Source organism: Oryx dammah, unplaced genomic scaffold (genome assembly GCF_014754425.2).
Source record: "Oryx dammah isolate SB20612 unplaced genomic scaffold, SCBI_Odam_1.1 HiC_scaffold_1, whole genome shotgun sequence".
In the NCBI taxonomy this organism is placed as follows: domain Eukaryota; kingdom Metazoa; phylum Chordata; class Mammalia; order Artiodactyla; family Bovidae; genus Oryx; species Oryx dammah.
In genome coordinates this window covers 9,333,039-9,355,727 of record NW_024070185.1, presented here as the reverse complement: position 1 = coordinate 9,355,727, position 22,689 = coordinate 9,333,039, and the positions used below count along the sequence as shown (strand labels likewise).

The 22,689-nt window shown below is 41.4% G+C and overlaps 1 protein-coding gene across 2 annotated transcripts in view; it reads right to left on the bottom strand.

Moving 5' to 3' along the window:
• Positions 1-22,689, bottom strand: part of KIF13B (kinesin family member 13B) — a 211,078-nt gene that overhangs the window by 101,585 nt on the left and 86,804 nt on the right. For both annotated transcript variants that reach the window (XM_040235363.1, XM_040235394.1), the window contains exons 9-13: positions 21,954-22,066; positions 20,699-20,810; positions 13,236-13,448; positions 11,577-11,687; positions 5,863-5,997 (exon numbers count right to left, since the gene is read on the bottom strand). In XM_040235363.1, the coding sequence (XP_040091297.1) occupies positions 5,863-5,997; positions 11,577-11,687; positions 13,236-13,448; positions 20,699-20,810; positions 21,954-22,066 (684 nt within the window). The remainder of the gene's footprint in view (positions 1-5,862; positions 5,998-11,576; positions 11,688-13,235; positions 13,449-20,698; positions 20,811-21,953; positions 22,067-22,689) is intronic.

The following is a 22,689-nucleotide window of genomic DNA, read 5'->3' as shown; positions in this document are numbered from 1 at the left end:
TCCACTATCACATCCTAGTCTCTCGCCTGGGTGAGTATCGTGCTGTTGTTGAGTCGCTAAGTTGTGTCTAACTCTTGGCGACACGGATGGTAGCCTGCCAGGCTCCTCTGTCCGTGGGATTTCCCAGGCAAGAATACTGGAGTTGGTTCATATTTCCTTCTCCAGGGGATCGTCTTGACTCAGGGATGAAAGCTGAGTCTCTTGCACTGACAGGGAAGAGAGCCACCAGGGAAACCCAGGCGAATACAAGAGCCTTCTATTGCTTCTCCACTTCCTTCCCATCGCACCCCACTTCCACCATCAAGAGCTGATCACACAATCCCCCTACTGAGAATCATCTAGTGGCTTCCCTTTGCACTTCTACGAAGTTCAAATTCTCACCCGGGCTACAAACCTTCTGTGATCTGGCCCCTAGCTGCTACTCCTACCCCAGCTCCCGCACTCTGCCTCTCCTGGAGCGTGATCCACCCACACAGGCCTTTCATCCATTCTTTGAGCACACTGACCGCTTCCTCTGCCTGAACAGTTCCTCCCCTGATGGTCGTATTGGTAATTTCTGATCATTTCTACCTCAGCTTTTAAAGGCACATCCTCAGAGAGGTGTATACTGAGCTGACAATGAGAAAGAACTACCGTCTTACTCTCATGCCTGAATTCCTTACATAGCACTGACTGACTGTGGGTTTACTGTCCATCTCCACAGCTAGCGTGGAGATGCTGAGAGAGCAGAGGGCAGCCTGTCCTGCAACCTTCCGCCTCACCACTGTATTCCAAGCATGTAACACAGGCCTGCTACACTGAGCCATTAAGTAAAAACAAAAGAAAGATAAATGAACAACCATTTCCCTTAACATTCCCCTCCGATTCAGAGGAAAGTGATTCCTCCTTTGTCCACAAGCCCGCTAATTACACTCTTGGTTCCCATTCTTCCCATCTCTTCTGGGATCCCAGTCTAATAAAAAGGCCTCTTCCCTTCCATTATTTTCACTTTCCCTCTTTTGGGGGTTTCGTCTCTCAAGTGTGCTGCAATGGGGTTTCCAAGGAAACAAAGAGCCGGGATCAGAATTGCATTCTGGTATCCGGTTCAGTCCTCAGGGAATATATACGAGAAACACAGGGACACTCCCGGCTAATGTCTACTCCTCGATTTTGGCTGAGGCTTCCTGGTCAATCCCTGGATTGACCTTCCTAATCCAGAGACCGGGGCTTGACCAGGTGTCAACTACAAGGAATGCTTTAGTGACGTTCAGTAGCAGGCCAAAGGAATCTGTTCCACACCCATCTCCCATCTTTCCTGTCTTAACACACCCACTACAAGGTGGAGAGAATTTCCAAAGGGAGAAACAAAGAGAGTCCAAAGAGCAAAAGAGCCTGAGATCGCCTAAAAAAACAAAGACCCCCCCCACAAAGCCCTTCAGTTCAGTTCAGTCGCTCTGTCGTGTCCGACTCTTTGTGACCCCATGAATTGCAGCACGCCAGGCCTCCCTGTCCAGCACCAACTCCCAGAGTTCACCCAAACCTATGTCCATCGAGCCGGTGATGCCATCCAGCCATCTCATCCTCTGTCATCCCCTTCTCCTCCTCGCCCCCAGTGCCTCCCAGCATCAGTCTTTTCCAATGACCCAGAGCCCTTGGCTTAGGCTGTTTCTACATACAATCCCTTTCTTCCTCCCATGAGAAATCCCAGCAGGAATCCTAACTGTGACTGTGAAGCCTTTTAGTCCTTGGGGGTTGAAATGCAGAAAAAGCTCTGAACTACCCTAGACTGGAGTGTGAAATAGGACCACCTCCAACTGCCACACCCCAAGACTGCACTCGGGTTCACGCGCATGTCTCTGCCCCTGCTTTTGTTCTCTTTGCCCAAATGCTCTCTTCCCCTCTCATCCAGATACAAAACATCAATACCTTCAGTAGTTACTTCTGACCTCTTCTTCTCCTCACAGGTTTCACTAGTAGCCGACACTGACTTCTCCCTTCTCTGAACCCCCAGCTACATCTAGAGATAGCACCTCAATTTACTGTCATGTAAGTGTTGTTTTCCCGCTATTTAGGCAGCAACCTATACAGGACTCCCGCATCTTCAACAACAAGCACAGCCCATGATACACAGTGGATGTTGCTAAGTATCAGGCAACAAACTGAATTAAAAACAAAAACTATCAGAGGTAAGATACTAAACAGCAAAGCTGCTGTTGCGCTAGGTTGCTTCAGTCATGTCTGACTCTTTGCGACTCCATGGACATAGCCTGCCAGGCTCCCGTCCATGGGATTCTCCAGGCAAGAATACTGGAGTGGGTTGTCATTTCCTTTTCCAGGCAATCTTCCCAACCCAGGGATGGAACCCGGGTCACCTGCACTTCGGGCAGAATCTTTACCACTGAGCCACCAGGGAAGCCCCCAAACAGCAATGGTCTAATCCAAATTCTAAAAGGAAAACTAGTTCTTTTTTCAACAAATATTACATTTAGCTAGGCATTGTGCCACTAGAGATAAAAGATAAGACATGATCCCAAATGTACAGCTTACATTATAAATGATGACTTAAGTGTCTCATTTGAGGTTACAATCCCTTTGATCAACGAAGTCTGAAAAGAGAGAGATAGAGAGTGACATACTTCACAGGAAGGCTCTTCCCACCCTGTGAGCAGGAAGAACAGCACATGGACGCTCTGTACGGTCGGTCGCTCAGCCTTATCAGGCAGGCCTCGCTTTGCATAAAAAAGCAGGACTGTAAAAAATAAGTGAGCAAGGAGATCTTAACCATCCGTGGGGAAAATGGCAATCATTCTGTGACAATTAAAACTGTAAAAACATGCAGAATTCTCTTGCTGCTATAATGTAGAGGGCAATGAAAAAAACAATGAAACTAATATTTATTTAGTACAGTGTCATTTAGAATATTAGAAACACTAAAGTTGAAAGCCATTTTATTTCTTTGTTAAAAGCTTATCGAGGGCCTCCCTGGTGGCTCAGTGGTAAAGCGTCCACCTGCCAACGCAGGAGACACAGGTTTGATCCCTGATCTAAGAAGATCCCACATGCCTGGGAGCAACTAATCCCATGAGCCACAACTATTGAGCCTGTGCTGTGGAGTCCGTGCGCTTCAACAAGAGAAGCCGCCACAGTGAAAGCAGTGTGCCCCAGCTAGAGGGCAGCGCCTGCCTGCCACAACGAAAGAAGCCCAGCAGCAGCAATGGCCCGGCACAGCCAAGAGTAAACAAACAACAACCACCACCACCAAAACACACATATATATAGAAAGCTTATTAAGTGAGGATACTTTCCACACCTTGGTGAACTGCCATACTCCTTTATGCCTCTACCACTTTATCCTTTGAGCTTTCAATGCTGCGAAGTATCTCCAAGAGTTCCTCTCACGTGACGTGCTCTTTGGTTTAAGCCTAATCCTTCGCGACATCTGCATTCTTCTCGTCACAACCACTTTCATCATTTACATCCGTAAGTTCACCTTCACTAACTTCCTCTGGCTGCGCATCTAGAATCGCATGAATGACCGCAGTGTCAACATTATTTCTTAAATCGAGTCAACTGGAATTTGTGAAGGCTGGAACCATGACACACAAGAGCTGCCTGTCTATACAACTAAGATGCAAAAAGACCCCATGAGTTACGTTCTGCTTAGAGTTTGGCCACCATACCTTGCTTCTGCCAGTTCTAGACAGAACAGATAAACAGAGGATTCTATTCTGGAAGAGAACCATTCAACTTGGAAGTAGAAAGAATGTTGGAGGTAATTTAATCCAGCGGCCTCATTTTACAGGCGGGGCGCTCAAAGTCACCCAGTGATGTGAAGTCATCTGCCCAGCATTTACAATGACATGAGAATGTGACAGCAGAGAAACAAAAACCACCCGACCTCTAAATTCCTCCATCCCACATCGTGGTATCACTTTACTGAAGCAGAACTGTTCTTGGACAGAGGTCATCCTTTTGAATGTGCTTTGTCATGAATATACTCTTGTCATGGGTTTAGCCTGGGCAGTAAGAAACCAACACTGCCTCAGACTTTGCCAAAGCAGGGTTGACCGCACAGTCTGAATCAGAGTCCCAACACCTCTTCACAAGATGGCCAGAAATATTTTGACTGCCCTCCAACAGTCTTTAAATAGTTTCTTTGTGTAATTTTTTAGTGAAGAAACAGATAGGAATTGGGTTTTTTTTTTCATATTGAGTGTACGTGTTTGTGTGTTCTAATGTGAACTTCATCACGTCAGAAGAGAAAAAGAACTCACAGTTCTGAAGATCTGAAGGGCAAAATACTTAAGTCCCATATGAATACTGCATCTCTCCTGAAGCCTGAGTATCCCCAGCTGAAATTCTAACACAAAAAGCTGCCAACACTGTTAGAAGCATAGCAAGAGATGTGCTAATCCGTCATTCTTTCCCAAAGGACAAGGGTAATATAATAAAGTACCAGAGGATCAAGTGAGAAACTGGTAGGTGGGATAATGTATATGTCAGTAGGGCTTCCGTTTATAAAATGCTTCTATAGGTCAACTCCCATTTAAGCCTCCAGGAAGTCTGTGAGGTAGCCAGAGAGAGAAAACTTCCATTTATAGAGGAGGAATCTGTAGACTGCGGGGGTAAAGGCCTTGAGAGAAAAACATCCATCAAGCAAGAAGTGCTGGAGCAGAAACTCGGTGCGTCTCCCTCCCGCCCCTGCTCTGACCCACTGCCCACAGCACCTGAGTGTGCTCACGTAAGCGTATGCATTGGAGACACAATTTAATGCACAAAGTACTAAAACCTGATACAAGATACTTAAGAATAGCAGGGCCTTATCAAAACACTACAAAGCAATTACCCCAGGTATGTCTGATAAAAACTGGGAAACCAGCCAATGTATCATGAATTCTTCAGTCTCTTTAGAAATGAAAGGACACAAATCTCGAACTCTCACAGTGCTTCCAACTGTACCAGCTCATATCTTTGCTGTCCCAGTCACTAACTCAGTTAAACCCTGAGAGATAGTTCCTGTATTAGGAGAGGAAAATTCTCCACCTAGTATTTATTAACTGCATGTCAAGAGTAACTCATCTATGTTCTGGGCTTAGCAATTTTGGTGAACACCTCATAATTTCTATAGTGTCTGATTCATGTTTATCCTGAAGCTGTCTCATCTTCCTGCTATGTCCAACAACCTATATAGCTTTCAATGTACATGATTATATACATATATAGAATGTATATAGATTTCAATGTATATTTGGTTTCTTCTGCTCCAGGCTCTGACCCTCTCAGCCTCTAAGTGACTTACTCTTCTTTTTGTAAACTGACAATCCAAAATGTTTAACTTTCCTAAGAGTTAATTTTTAACTTTCCTAAGAGTTACTGGAAACACAGAATTTCAAGTCAAGTGGTCCTAACGACTTTTTTTTTTTTTTTTTACTTTATTTTACTTACAATACTGTATTGGAGAACATTTCCTCTCGCAAACCAGGACCACTCACCAAAAGGTGTGCTGCACAGAAACCACAGAGCTTTAGCGCTGATGAAACCATCTAGCCTACAGGTCGTTCTGCAAGCTCAAGCTAGCTACTTAACTTCCTGCTTTAATCACACTAAAGGACAGAAGTCAAGCTACCTAATTTGTTGGAGTTATTATCAGAATACCATTTTTTACATTTACTAGGTTGAAAAATATATTTACATCACTCAAAGACAGAAAAGAGACTGGTCTCAGAAACCCAGGATTTTTCTACACACCAGCTGAAGCAAACAAAAACAATTTGCTAACTCCTTCTCTTTGAATATGCATGGTTCTCTAAGTGTAAAGAAAGGATACTGTGAAATACTGCTCCGTTTCACAGCAGAAAACAGTAGACAAGCCTACAACTTCACCTTTAAGTAATAAACCAGAAGTTCATTCAGAGCAGGATCAGCATTCAGATTAACGAGGAAACATTTATCGTCCCCAACTTTAATTCCAGACGACTGAAGAGATATTCCAAGACTCTCAAGCTGTTTCTGTCGCTCCTGTAAACACATTAGAGAAGTATTAATTCCAGAGCTATTGAGGCAGCAAGCTATAAAACGTTATATATGACGGTAATTATTAAATTATTAAATAACTTTATAACTCAAATATGTTTTCTTAGGACATGGTATCATATAGATGACTGCATTTGCCCTCTTTCTAACCTATATAAACTCTATAGCTGAGAATGAGAACAAACTCTAATGTTGCTTCGTTAAGGAAAACTCTTATTAATTTCAAAAGTAAAGCCATTACAAATTGCCACCAAATATACTAAGCTCTCACTTTTCATTTTTGAAAATAGCTAACATCCTGAATTCATCTTTCTCATTTAATTCTTTATATATGAGCAAATGTGTTTTCTATGCAACTGTGATCTTCCTAAAAAGCCAAGTATTTAACACACTTGGCAGGTCCCCAGCAAGGCTGAAGGCCGAACTCCTTCAAAGCCACAGGCCCCTCAGTCTGACCCCCTGCCTCCACTGTCATGTCCGGTCACCCCTCAATGTACGTAGTTAATGGGGCATCTTCCAGGACCCTGAAGTCTCAACAACGCTCTCCCTAGCTTAAGGGGTTTTACACCTATTCCTCCTAGCTGAAGCACATCTGTTCTCATATCTGGTAACTTCTTACTCCATTTCTCTGTGAGGGCAGGGACCCTGAATCCCCACTGGGGTTTCCTAGCACCTCGCACAGTGCATAACACACAAGAGCACACAAGTGTTTTGAACTTTTTCAAAATAAAATCTGCATATTCAGGAAAGCCCTATTTGCAAAAAAACATGGACCTTTCCTTTCTGTGCCTGCGTGTCTCTGAATTCACACAACATGCATGTGTGCACATCGGGAGACACGTATGCCTCCTGCAACCGAGGCTGTTATGAATGCACACAGACCAGGGCAGAGCAGGGTGTCCAACTGCGCATACACAGCAATAGGGACAAGTCATTAAGAACCTTTGATTTTGACAAAAGGCAAGGCAAGCTGTGTTATTTAACTAGTGCCACACAGTAAGGCTGCAGGATGATTAAACTGCAGGCTTAGAATTTTGCTATTCTAGGCACAACCTCCTAATTTATATAGCCACTGCAACCCAAACAATCTCTCCTAGAATAATATTGCAAAGGTAGGGAATGGGCTATTTTGGTTCTGAGTCTTTGAATTGAGTCTCTTTTCTAACAAAAAACATTATTGGGTTCTTTCAGAAGTTCTGAGTCATTTAACACTATTTAACACTAGCCATTAGTTTTCAGCACTCAATCCAAAGAAATTATTATTCTTGATAAAGAACCATGTTCCTAAAGCGAAGAAAGCAAATCTAATATAGCTTGTATAGTCCCTTCTGAGGGATACCTCTTTTAAATACATGAGGATATTTGTGTGATTAAAAAATAATTCCAATAATGAGAAGAAACATTTCTTTGTTAAAAATATCTTTTTGTAAACTACAAATGAAGTAGGTAGACAGTCATGAACTAACATTAAATTTAAAATGCAGGGTATAACTAGTACAAAACTGGAAGAAACCACAAAGATATTAACAGTACCTTTCTCTGGATGACTGAATCAGTTAAAGTTTCTTCATAATAATCTTTCTGTATTTTCTATAAGTAAATACTACTTTTGCAACACAACAGTTCCTTTTACTTACATTCCTCTTAGGACTCTAGTCATTTAATTTTAAATTTATTTATTTTTTAATTGGAGGATAATTGCTTTCTAGTATTGTATCAGTTTCTGCCAAACATCAACATGAATCAGCCATAGGTATACCTATGTTCCCTCCTTCTTAAACCTCAGTCCCATCTCCCCTCCCCACCCCACCCCTCTAGGTTGATAGAACTCTGGTTTGACTTCCCTGAAAGTCACTCAGTCGTGTCCAACTCTTTGTGACACCATGGACTATACAGTCCACGGAATTCTCCAGGCCAGGATACTGGAGTGGGTAGCCTTTCCCTTCTCCTGGGGATCTTCCCAACCCAGGGATAGAAGCCAGGTCCCCACACTGCAGGCAGATTCTTTACCAGCTGAGCCGCAAGGGAAGCCCTGAGTTCCCTGCAGACTCTAGCAATTTTCACTATGGAAATAATTATAAATTTAGAAGAAATTTCATTACTGTCATCTAGTAGCAAAATTTTCATTCATAGAGAGGCAAAGGTAAGCCAGAAAAAGAATGTACAACTTAACAAAAGTAAAGTCACTCAAGAGTAAGGGAAAAGACAGGACTTAAATGAGATAACTGAGTAAACTACTGCTTTACCCTACTTCCTTAAGCATTTTCCTATCTTTTGAGACTTTATAACGGTAGAAATACCATAAAATTTTTGTTTAAACTGAAGGGCACAACATTGAAAACCCATCAATTCACTTGTTACATCTACCACCAAAAAACAGACTCTAGGTTTTTAATTATTAATAAACTATAAAAGTTTGCAACATCTAAGAGTCAGTTCCAAGAATAAACAAGTATTATATGATCAAATATAGTGACATTTACTATGTATTGCTTCTGATATCAGAGACTAGTTAACTTTTTCTATAAAATGTCAAACAGTAAATCTTTTAGTCATCTGGGTCCAGTGGTCTCTGTCATAACTATTCAGCTCTGCTAATGTGATAAAAAATACTAAAACAAATAAGCATGGCCCATTCCAATAAAACCAGTTACGGAGAGAAGTGACGGGCGAGGTTTTGCCCAAGGGCTTAGTTTCCTAGCCCCTGATCTGTCTCACTTAAGTGTACACTTCTTTACTGAGAACATAAAAGACGGAAATTAAAGAATTTGGTATCACAGATATGGCACTGGGCTGAGAAATTAGTCAACTGAGTTCAAATTATTTAATCAAAAATATTACTGAGCACATACTTTCAAAAACTAGGAGGAGGACTTCTTTGGTGGTCCAGTGACTAGATCTGTGCTTCTAGTGCAGGGGACCCAGGTTCAATCCCTGGTTGGGGAACTAGACCCCACATCTACAACTAAGGATCCCGTATGCTGCAACTAAGACCCGGCTGAGCCAAATAAATAAATAAATAAAATTTTTAAAGAAAAAAATGAAAAGATATGGCTTTTTTCCTTGAGAACTTTATAAACTCATTAGGTAATAAAAGTATTCACACAAAAAACTGAACAGTAAATAAAGCATCACATGACTTAAGAGTCAAGAGAATATAGATAGGTTCCATAGGATTCAACGTCAGGATTAAGCTCTGGGGGCTGGCATGCCAGACACAGAGGCCCCACAGAACACAGAGGCTGGCTTGGAACAGACTCCCAGAAAGTTCTTACCAAGAGAAGTCCGTTTGACTCAGTTCACCCAGATTTCCCCAAAGTTACCTGACCATACACCACTTATTTTCTCCTCAAAAGATGTATTAACAGTCAGTGGATATACTGCCAGAAATACATTTTAGGGAAAGCTAGTCTCTACAGCAAAGAGGTTGCTGACCAATAAACCAGTGACAGAGAGAAGACAGCTGGAAGCACTGAAGCCAGGGAAGATGAGGTGTTGAATGCGGTGTTCAATAAAAACCAGGCAGTCTGCAAAAGGGGCGTCTGACAGTGGGAGAGGACCCTCAGGGAAGGAAAGATGCTACAGGAGAGCTGCCCCACACTGCCCTGTCACTTAGACCCACTCTGCTGGGTATCAGAGCAGGCAACCCCAGCACGGCAGCACTTCAGAGTCAAGGTCTTACTTTCAGAGGAGCTCAAAAAGGCTCACATCCATTAGTCCCAAATCGGACAATTATCAGAATGACCTTAACCTATGACAAACAAAGTTAAACATGTAATGAGAAATAAAGCTCAGACACTGGTGTATTCTCTGTGTAACGTGAGGGATGTGCTTTCCAACAACCCCGTGCAGGGATGCAGATAAAACAAGACCGGTCATATGTTGACCTTCAATGAAATTGGGTAATGGCTATGTGTGGGTTTGTTATACTCATGTTTTCATCTGTTTTGAAAAGGACTGTAATAAAAATGTTTAAAAATCAACTTAAATCCTAGTGTGCACTAATATAAATCTAACATCCTCTTTATGCTACATAATAGTAGTGCTGTCCTACAACATCTAATCTATCCATTGATTCTGGACAGCACCCTGAGAGATGGAACTTACTGCGTAATGGAAGGAGTAGCAGTTCTACGCATTCACGAATACCAGAACAGTGAACACTAGAGATTTTCCAACTTTAGAAAAGAAAAGGAGGAGGCAGGGGTGACTTTAAATATCTAGGTAATAACAGGCCCTATTTTGCACAGCTATTGGGAGGATTAAATAAAATACTGTATTTAAGAGTGCTCAGTCAACATTGTTAATCGACTACACCCCAATACAAAAAAAAAAAAATTTAAGTGCTTAGTGCAACATGTAAGTGTACTCAATAAGTGCTGGTTATTATTGCTATTATTAGTTACTGTGCCTAAGTGGGCTTATTCTCTTAGCTTTGGAAGAACAAACTAAGGCCAGTGAGCAAAAATGGAAGAATAGAAGATTTCGGTTAAATAGCTACTACTATCAGAGTTGCCCAACCATGAAATGATTGTTCAATGTAGTACTGTATTCCACATTATCATATATATTAATATTTTTTAAACAGACTAAATAAGCCTCTAACCGGAAAGCCATAGAGTAAATCTTTACTAAGCAGAGACATGGACATTTTAGGATTTTCTCTAAACACTAATATTCCCACTGAAAGATTTCACAGCTCTATATTAAATAGTCTAAAAATGAGACATAGTCACTTGGGACTTAGGTACTTCATTGTTACTTTTTACTGACTTGTCATATGGAAGGAAGCAAGAAGCTCACAGCCTAAATATCCACTACTAACAATTCTGTAGCTGGTAAGTTTCTGAGGTTTGCAAAGCATTTAACAGAATTGGGTGTTCACAGCCAGTGGCTAGTTATATCATTTAAAAATTTTTATGGCCCTACAAATGTATTTCTTACATAATGAATACTCAATTAACTATAGTTATGTTTTCCTTAAACTTCAAATTAACTTTGTAAAGTACAGACTCCTGGATTTAGGTCTTATTTAAATCAATCTGGGACTTCCCTGGTGGTCCAGTGGCTAAGACTCCACCCTCCCAATGCAGGGGACATGATTTCAACCCCTGGTCAGGGAACTAGATTCCACAAGCCACAACTAAAGATCCTGCATGCTGCAACAAAAACTCAGCGAAGCCAAACAGCTTTTTTTTTTAAAATAAGCAAATCTGAATTGTTATATTTGCTACATTCAAAGCTAAAAGTCAAACATACATTACCATACATAAAATAGACAGCCAATGGGAATTTGCTGTATGATTAAGGAACTCAAGCCTGATGCTCTGTGACAACCCAGAGGGGTGGGATGAGGAGGCAGATGGGAGGGAGGTTCAAGAGGGAGGGGACATATGTATACCTATGGCTGATTCGTGCTGATGTTTGGCAGAAACCAACAGGATACTGAAAAGCAATTATCCTTCAATTAAATAAAAAGTTTTTAAAAGGGAACCAGAAATATGCTCAGCACTGCACTGCGCAAGCGGCCACAGGCTGCTCCCCCCTAAGCAGGGACCACGAACCTGGGCGATCTCCTCGGTCTTCCTTAGCCTCTCCTCCCAGGTCACAGTCATTTCCTGGATCAGCTTCTCTGACTCTTCCAGTCGGTCTTTCAGCTCTGGAGATTTCATTGCCTACAAGCAAAATGTTTATTTCATGAAATGTGTGTACGAGGTCCCGGAAAAAAAACATCTTCACTAAACCCAAGAGGATAAGAGGAACAATGTGCCTCCTCGAAGCTCTACAGCTCGCTGAGGCTCCTGTCCCACCCAAGACACAAGGACTGTCACTGACCCACAGCATCCAGACTGCAAGGGTCCCACAGACTCATCCAGTTATCCAGTGGGCTTGAAGGAAGACTTAACTTTTTCCTTTTCCTCTAACCTATTGCTACTTTGAGGTCTAACTACAATTAGGGAGATAAAGAGTTCAAACTATCAAGGACTTATGTGTTTTAATCCCAGTAGGTCTAGACTCAAGACACGTGATTCACCCTAGTCTTCACTGAGGACTTTGGGATGTATTCAAGGATACACAGACTAAATATGTACATGCTACAAACTGGATGGCATTATTATACCAGAAGACAGACAAAATTTCAAAGAATCTTGATGAATTGTAAAATTATTCCTAAAAAAAAACAGAGTAAGACTCAACAGGCAAAAAATACAATCAAGATAATTATTTTGCCCGCGTAATTTACTGATGGTCATGAGAAAGAAGAGGCTATGGTCCCAGGTCCAGGAAAGAATTCCACAGTGCTCGGAAATCATAGGAACAGAAACGCTAATTAAAGTAAGGATCCTGAATCTGACATTTTATCCCACTTTTGATAAAAAGATAAGCATGTGAAACTATTACATACAGGATGGATAAATAACAAGGTCCCACTGCAGAACACAGGGAACTATATCCTATGACAAACCATAATGGAAGAGAGTGTGGAAAAGAACATATATATCTAAATCACTATACTGGACAGCAGAAATTAACACAACACTGTAGACACGCTACACTTCAACAGACTTTTAGAAACTAAAAAAGATCGGTGATTAGAATTGTGTAGGCTTCAAATTCAGTAACAGAACTATATACTATAGCATGTTTTAACACAAAGGATAGTGACATACAGCACTACTAAGAAGATGGCTACTTCTGCTCTAGAATATTTTTTCTTATGAACATAATTAACCCATAACATGAAAAAGCTAGATTATTATACTGTGCAAGACCATAGTATTTCTGTTTGGACGTCAACCTGCAAACATATGGTTCTACAAAAATCTATTTGATTCTTCTTCTAATTAGCCTATGCCCATTGGCCACCATTTGCTGCACTAATATTAAGTTGTATCTGTTTTTGTTTCAAGCGCCTCTCTTTCTCGCCCCTATTCTACCTCTTCCCTCTTGTCTGTCGCCTATTCAGTGCAAAGAAACATTTTCTCAGTTACCTTTACTCTCTCCTTCTAGTCAATCCTTTAACACCTGTAAAAACTATCTAAATTTCAAGCATGACAATTTATCCGTCTTCCTTTATTACTCATCTCAAATTTCTCTTCCTATAGGAAATCCAAACATTCTGAGTAATATTCATCATTTAGGCCCCAAGGGGAAGACAATTCAGGTTCTAGCTTTACTAGATTTTCCTAGACCCATAGGCATGGCTCAGCTAGGCCTTATACCTCCGCTTTGGTTAGCTGCTCACGGAGTTTTTCTACTTCTTCCCGGAGATCCCGGATAATTCGTGCATTGGGATCCTCATTCACCACAGCGTGGTTCACGATGTGCTTGGCACGATCCGCATACCGTAAGGTTGAAAGGGTTTCGTCGTAGTTGTCAGCTGCGGGGCTCACTGTAGCTACCATGGCGGTCTTGCTGTTACCCCCAAGGCTGTCCTGGAGAAGAGAAATTGAATAGCTTTTTCAAGTTGGAAGAAAGCATCATATGGGAATGCTGAAGTCAGAAATGGTGAGATAATGTCCCCAGGTCAAACACAGATTTAAGGGCAAAGCCAGGACTTAAATACAGGTGAACTGACTCCCAGTCCCTTGCTTTTTCTTCTCTGGCAAGCCACTTGTCTGCAAAAAGGAGCTTTGGTTTTTGAGAAAGAACAGAGGGAATGGTAATACAAAGAAGCCCCCTTTTATTTCAGTTTAATAAAAATTCATTCTAAGTCAATCTGTCATCTTTTAACAGGCAACATGATACCACAGGTCAGCAGACTGCTCAGAATAAAAAAAGATGCTTCCTTAGATACCTGCAAAATCTCCCTGAGAAGTGAACAACCCTAATAGCACTTGATCAAAGAGTGATTACCTACAATCTATTCCATAACACCACGTATCTGGAGGGTCTTAAGACATAAGGAACAATTACAGTCTTATTAAACAAAAGATACACTGATGGTACTACACCTTATTCCCCCTGACAGCACTTCAAACACTACTAAAGCAGGCCTCAAGTTCTGTACAACCGCTGCTAGAGTTCAGACAAGGGTGCTAAAAAAAAAAGACATTCATCTCCATTATACAAAACTGCTAACTAAATAAATAAGCTTTAGAATGGGCTCCAACCAATTCAAAAACCGACTTTCCCTTGACAGCATTAAAAATAACTAGATATAACTTGGAATTACAAAATGAGACTTGGAAAGTCAGATCTACCCCACGCCACTTTACCACATAAAGGCTACATGAACTCCAACTGCAGGAGGCGGCCTTGAAAATGACCCCCAGAGATCTCGCTTCCTGGAATTCACACCCCAGGGCCTCCCCTTCCCCGAAGTGTGGGCAGGACTTGGTGATCTGCCTCGGAGGAAGAGAACACAAAAGTGATGGCCTGCCATGTCTGAGACTAGGTTACAAAAGACTGGCTTCTCGGGACTTCCCTGATGGTCCAGTGATAAAGCATCCGCCTGCCAATGCAGGGGGACACGGGTTCGATCCCTGGTCCGGGAAGGTCCCACATGCCATGGGGCGACTAAGCCTGTGGACCACAACTACAGAGCCTGTGAGCCTGGAGCTCGTGCTCCACAACAAGAGAAGCCACCACAGTGAGAAGCCTGCGTACTGCCGAGTAGCCCTCGCTTGCCACAACTAGAGAAACCCTGCACACAGTCACGAAGACCCAGCGCAGTAAAAAGTAAATTAAATAATTTAAAACAAAAACAGGCTGGCTTCTTTTGTGCGTGTTTTTCACTCTGAAAGAAACCACTACCATGATGTGAGGCAGCCCCAGAAAGAGACCACGGCAATGAGTTTGGGAACACATCTTCTGAAGCCTGTCCACAAGCACTCAGGTGAGCAGATCCAACCCAAGCAGCCTGGCAAGGACTGCAGCCATGGGAGACACCCCCACCCCCACCCCGAGAACACTTGGGCGGCACCCGGAATCTTGCCCAGAGGAACTGAGATAATAGATGATGGCTGTCCTCAGCTGCTAAGTCTTGGGGGTATTACACAGCCATAGGTATACACCAGTCCTGGATGAGAGTTACCCGGAAGACTTGATTCAATAACCCCCCTTTCACCAGTGAAGTATCACTGAATTACAGACTCACAATATTACAGAGAACATTCAAATAGCCCAGTTAAGAAGAATTCATTAGGACATAAGAAAGCCAACCCTCTCTTTGGGCACCATCAACCAATATAAAATTCCTTTTTTTTTTTCTGGCCAAGCCGTGCGGCATGTACGGTCTCTGTTTCCCGACCAGGGATCATATCTGTGCTCTGTGCATTGGGAGCATGGGGTCTTAACCACTGGACCACCAGACCAGGGAGGTCTCCCAAATTCTCACTTTTGAAGACATAAATTTTTTTCCAGTATCAACATACCTAAAATTTGTTTGAACAACCTGTGATTTACAAAACTCTGTGCGTAGATGACTTAGTCCTCAGCCTTGTGTGAATTATTATCATCCCCATTTTACTGATGAAGAACCAGAGGTTTGTTGTGACAAAGGAGGTTAAACAGCCGGCCTATAGATCCAGAACTAGTAAACAGAAAATATTCCAGCCCAGTTGTACTCTACCTTCCAACCCATTATGATTTCTATCCCCCTCTAGCTGCCCACAACAGCATAAGATCAAAACAACCCTTGGCAACACAGAGAGAGTTCAGACCTGAAACCTTTCCAAACTGTTCTGTCCTAGTGCCAGAAACAAAATAATTCCCAACATATTGCTAATGGTTCAATATAATCACTAACAATATGTCCACTTATTCATCCATTACTAAGATTTTGGTTTTCCACAGGAAACATAGCTAAGATAATTATATCTTTGAAGAAAGTACTCTTCAATGCATGAAAAGGAAGGAAATAAAAGTAATCTGGGCTTTAGGAAGCAAAGGCAGTTTCTACAAAGTCTGGATGGAACCGCTTGCTTCACTCCTCTTCTAGACACTGACCACGCATTGCCGGTGCCGTCTTGGCAATTTGCAGAAAAAATGTCAAGAAGAATCCCATGCATGGTAATGCAGTTCAAATATTATATACCAAGATCACAGGAATTACATCTCTGGTTGGAATTCAGTCCACAAGCAGCACCATGTAAGACTGCCCTTCTAGAAGCACTGCATTCTCTCAGCCCACACCAATAGCAAATGCTACTGGGGAAAAGCAGATTGCTAACAATGACTACCACAGGAGAAAAGCATGTGTATTGTGCTTCAATTTGTGCTGAGGAAAGGAAACCTGGCAAACGACAAATATTTGATATTTTAAAAGAGCTTGTGCCTGAGGAACAATATGCTTATATTCAAAAATGGCCTCACGCCACCAGCAAAAAGGAAACAGCAACAAGAGAACTGGCACTCGTTCAAGAAGAAAGTAGAATGCCTCTTGTTTACTCTTTAATTGTTTAATTAGGCAAATCAGATGAGCTTTGTTTCAGCAATGGCAAATTAAATGGACCTAAGAAAGAAATTTGATTTTGGCAAGTCGCAATTTTGTAAAGCTGAGAGAACTCTTTGAAGTCCCCTAATCAAATTTTTTCATTTTACGGATGAGAAATTGAGACCCAGGAAGATTTACAGACTTACCAAAGGTCATAATGCTAGCGCAGAGAAGAGCTGAAGTCATTCATTCAGCTCTTCATGGAGTTTATCATCTAGAGGGTGATGCTGATGAGCAAATCCTATAGGCTACGAACTAAAGTAAGGATGAATACAATACGGTCCAGGAAAACAGAGAAAGAGCAGAAAGCACAGTCTTCAAAGGTTAGGAAAGACTCCCAGAGAAAGTGACATTTGACACCTAAATATGAATAAGCATCACTGCTTACGGAGAGGAAAGTATGAAGCGGGGTGGAAGAGAGGAGGAAGGATGTGCCCGGCAGAGTTAGAGCAAAGTCTTCATCACTCGGCTAGACTTGATCGCATCAAGAAGCAAAAGCTGAACAATGAGAAGTCGGGAGGAGCCGAGTAAACCACAAGTCTTTGAAGAATCTGGACTAACATAAGGCCCTCTGGAGAGTTACTGAAGAGATTTAAATTTAAGAAGAGCATTGATTTCGAAAGACAGCAACCTCACTAAAGAACAGGAGATACTAGGAAAACTCAGGAAAGGAGTTTCAGTCATCCAGGAGAGAGAAGAAACCCTTCATCATTCATTAGGGAAGTGGCAGTAAGGATGCAAAAACAGATGAATTTGAAGGACTTCCCCCTGGTGGTCCAGTGGTTAAGAATCTGCCCTGTAATGCAGGGGACAGTGGCTCCATCCCTGGTCAGGGAACTAAGATCCCACGTGTCTCTGAGCAACTAAGACCATGCACCACAGCTACTGAGCCCACGTGCCACAACCAGAGAGTCCGTACACCAGCAATGAGATCCCGCATGACACAACAAAGATCCCACAGGCTGCAACCAAGACCCGACGCAGCTGAGTAAAAACGTCAATAATTTTAACAATAAATAATCTTTTAAAAGTAGATGAATTTGAAAGATATTCATTATTGGCACATTCATTACCAGAAGTTATTTGATGTTAAAGAGAAATATGTAGAAAGTTGCAGAGATAAGCAAAAACCATCTTAATACGAAATGGTTCTCTACTGACCACTGACCGAATGAGTAAGCATTCAAACACACCTGTGAGAAAAAGCAATCGCATCCATTAACCCCCCTCAAGTCACCAAGTGTGATCAGTTTCTCTCTGAGATGCTATAACATGGAGAGCATGACATAATTATAATGCATATACAATGCAAAAAAAAAAGTTGCAAATCTTATAAAGGATAAGCAACTTTACGAGTCCCATGGAAGTTACGTTAGAGAATAGTAGAACTGTACCAGTTAAACAAGGATGAAGGAGAGTTTGACTAATTAAGAATTAAAGAAGGAAAAAATCAACAGGGACATAGAAGGCACTTCAAAGGAGAATGATATGTGTATCAGTGGGTTCTAAGAGGCTATGGGGAAAACCATTTAAGCCCTGGTATATTTTTACATAAATGCCCTATTTATGCCTTTACTGAAAAAAAAAATCATGTAGTTTTTTAGAAAAGATATGCCAATAATCAAGGAAACTATGCATTTTTTTTAGCCTACGGATGAACATATAGAACGTACAATTACAGGGCTTCCCTGGTGGCTCAGTGGTAAAGAACCTGCCTGCCAATGCAATACACATGGGTTTCACCCTTGATCTGGGAAGATCCCACATGCTGTGGAGCAACCAAGCCCATGCACCACAACTATTTAGCCTATGCTCTAGAGTCCAGGAGCTGCAACTACTGAGCCCCCGTGTCTCAACCACTGAAGCCTGTGCACCCTAGAGCCCGTGCTCTGCAGTGAGAGGCCACTTCAATGAGAAGCCCGTGCGCCACAACAAGAACGTAGCCCTTGCTCACCACAACTTGGGGAAAGCCCATACAGCAACAACCCAAAAATAAACAGATAAAATTATACAATAAAAGTTACAATGACAGCCTAATTTTATCAAAGATAAAGTGATCTTTTTTTTTTTTAAAGAAGTGTTTAGTTTTGCTCAAGTTCAATTATATTCAACAGTTTCTACCACAACTGGTAAAAAAAAAAAAAAAAAAAAAGGTAAGGGCTTCCCTTTCTAATGAAAAGAAACCTTTGGTAAGAAGAGCACAGCCTAGGCAACAGCAGATGGGCAGCAAGGTCAGCCCTGGATCCCAGTCTTGGTTCTCTCACTTGCTGGTTCTGCATATGCTGCCGCATCTGTAAAATGGGAACACTATTACCTGCCTTCCAAGGAGGCATGGTACATGATTCTCCTGACCCAAACTCTCCTGACTTCCAGCCTATCAATGGGATGGACACTCAATAATTAACCTAGGCCATGTTAACTATGTCAATTAACAGAAGATTTTTCTTATTGTTAGGTTAAATGGACTGAAGTAGCAACATCAGAACAACACAGCAATGAATATTCTTTTAAATCAGGCACATCCAGAAATTATCATGAATGATCAGGAGATGTTTCTATCAAAAGTGTGAGGAAGAAGTATCTCATTGAGAATTTCTTCTGGAAATGAAACAAATGAGATTTCAAGATGTGCTAACACAGGAAGACCAGACAATTATTTCCTCAGTAATTGTTTTATATACCGTACGGTTTTAATTCAAGAGTTACTTACAAGTGTGTTTTTTAAAATTTATTTTTAATTGGAGGATAACTGCTTTACAATATTGTGCTTGTTTCTGCCATACGTCAATGTCAATCAGCCTATAAGTGGTTTCAAAATCAAATTTTGTTTATCCTTTTATTTTTAATGTCTATTTTTATTGCACTTTGGCCAAAGGAAGTAATCTACCTGATTTTCTACTGTGGCAAATTTCACTTAATCAGGCATGCTCAAATGGTGTTAGAGTTTTAGAAAGTAGTTGAACACTAAGCAAGCCTTTGAGAGGATGTAGAAACTAGGAGGAAATCCTTCTTCCTTCATAAGCACAGTTCTCTAAACATGTCAAGAATAACTCAGAAGCTGTGTGCTTTACCATGCTGACTGCACTTAGCTCATCTTTACATGCTCAACCACTAGTACAGAAACAGGTACTCAATAAATTCCTGACCAAGAAAATCAAGAGAATAGGCCAACATAAAACTAAACAGGGCTTATAAAATTATTTTTCAATTTTAAAAACATTTTTTTAAAGAGCATTAGGTACAGGACTTCCCAGGTGGTCCAGACTCCAAGCTTCCAGTGCAAGGGGCATGGATTCAAGCTCAGGTTGGGAAACTGAATTTCCACATGCCATGTGGCACGGCCAAGAAAATCTAAAAATAAAAATGCTAAAAAGACTTCCTTGAAAACAAACAAACAAAAAAAGAGCATTGCGGTAAAATATCTTCTTCCAGGTTGGCAACTTTATAAGGAGTTAAACTGTCACTAGATTTTATATCCTCTAACTTCCAGTCCAATACTCAATCCATCATGGCGACTCTATCAAGACAAAAGGGAACCCTGAAGACTAGAAGAAACCTTCACACTCCTATTACATGTCATTTCCGTCTCTCCTATGGAATCACCAACTCGTGGTATAGTGTTCTCTGCACACATCTCTCCCTTACTAGACTCTGAGGGATTACAGGACAAGGAGTGTCCAGCATTTCCTTACATCCTCCTCAGAGCACTTCATACAATTTTTTTCCTTCCTCATTTCCATCTCTCTCATTCACGCTGAATCAGTTAACCACTGAATGAGTGTGTGCTCTACTCTCTACCCTTTAACACCTTTAAGAAGCCAAATGCAAATTAAAATGATCATGAGTAGTCCTGAAGTTAAACAGGAAAACAAGGTCCAAAAAGTACATCAGACAGAAGGGTGGAGCAGTCCAGCTGAGCCTGGAAGGCGGTGGAAACCCCTTTCTTAGGACTCACTCAGCTGCGAGACTAGCACTAGCTCTTTGTTCTGGTCCCCAAGTCTTAGAGGTGACAGTGCAATTGATTCCATGTGCCCCAAACCCCACTGCTTCCAGATTCAGGTGAAATCAGGAAGAAATCTATGCTTAATCCACTAAAATTATAACTACCATGTAAGAGTCCAATGATCATCAATTTTAACATGGATGTAGGAAATTATAATCAGGAGAAATCAAGAGTCTACTCTTTATTATTCCTTTTTTTAACCAACCACCAAGAGAATCCCAGAAAGGGGGTTGAAGACAACTTACTTTGAGCAGCCAAGTGAGAACGGAATCGCGGTATGGAACAAATTTATTCTTGCTTTTGCCAGCACCCTGATCTGCTAGGGCTGAGATAACCAGACCAAGGGTTGTGAGGGACCTGCATGGTGTAACAAACCGTAATAACCGTAAAAACCTGAGCATATCAAATGTCACATTTAAGCACAAAGACTGAACATCAAGATGCCTTTGTGCCACCCTGAGAACAGCACTTCTGTCAGCATTGTGCTGCTCAGGCTAAGAACACACAAACTCTAAAAGCTGACAGCCCTCTAATACTACTACTGTAAGCTATAAAATCGCTTGGTTCATTTTTTTTTCATTTTTGTATAAAGAAAATGTAAGCTGTAAACCACTAGAGCAAAATAATGGCACAAATACCATATATCTTTAAGAAAGGATGCCAAGAACACAATGCAATTAACTAAAACATAGCACAAGGCAAAAACATTCCTACGTATATAATACATAACAGCGTAGCGTCTGCACGATGCTGTTCTCTGATATTCAGTTGGTTACTGATGACTGTCTCTCTGTATGTCCTTCTGGGAGCCACAAAGATGGAAAAGATTCCTGCCCACTAACACGGGCTAGCAATTTAGCCTAATTTAGCTGAAGGTAAGAAAATATGTAACCATATGTAGGACCTGAGGCACCAAATATTATTTTGTAAAGTAAAATCTTAGTATAAATAAGGACCACAGCTGTCATAAAAGGAAAAGTCCAATGTGGTCAGTACACATGCTGTTGTTTGTTCAGACACACTCATGCCAAGATTCTGACACTCAGCTTCTATTTGTTCTCTTCTATAGCTCAGACCAGTGGCTCACAACTTGAGGGTGACTGTGTCTCCACAGGGAGCAACTGGCAATATCTGTAGATAACCCGGGTTGGCACAACTCGGGGCTGGGGCGGCAGGTACCGGTGCCACCTAGTGAGCAGAGGTCAGGGGCATGCTGCCCGGCACAGGACTGCTCCCCGGACAAAGAGTTCCCGGCCCCGAACCTCAGCAGGGCTGCCCTTGGGGAACCTTTGACTTGACTGAGGCTGTGCTCCTGGGCCTCAGCAGACACTTCGATAAAACACAGAACAGGCTCGGCCCTTAAAAAATACTACGAAAAAAGTTCTAGTTATTCTTTATAGCCTCATTCATTCCAGAACCCTATTCTTTAAGAAACTATACCAGGCCCTTTTTGGGCTACTAAGTCACTGAAGCAGTGGGGCGGGCTTGCGAACAACATACTTGTTGATGTTGCTGCCCTCTTTCAGCCGGTCACCTGCCGCGCCCGTCTTCGTCGCTCGCTCGCTGCCAGCCAAATCGACCAAGCTCAGCTTGCCCACTTTCTCTCCAGAAGTCTAGGGAGCAAATCGACAAATACTCAAAGTTAAAGAACACAGAAAGTGGTACATTTCTACCAAATGAATTTACTGTCTGAATCCTTTATTAAAGTGTATTTTTCATTTTAAAATTAATTTGCACTGCTATAAAACAGTGTAAGAAAACTATACAGCCTAGTGGTAGAGACATATAAAATCATACACAACTACTAATCCAGAGAGGAAATTATCTCCAAAATAAAACACTGGGACTCCAAAATGGTATATTTTGAAGGGAACCTAACAAAACTTTCACAGAGAAGTATATAAAAGCATTACAAGTGTAAATTTTAATATATGAAACTGTGCCTAAAATTTCATCTAGACTAATAATCCCAAGGGAAAATATTTGCATTTCTTATGATATTAAAAAAGAAATTGACTTTATCCAACAGAAAGATCCCTCAAAAACCTAATGCATTGTAAAATGTTTTCATACTGTTCATATAATAATTCTCTTTTCCATAATTTCAGGTAGAAAGTTTACATATTTTCCTAGTTAAGGTATTTATATATGCTGACATTTTCCTTTATCAAAAATATTCTATTATCAAATCACAGACATAACTGATATTTTATACTTTAGCAGCAAATATAAGAAA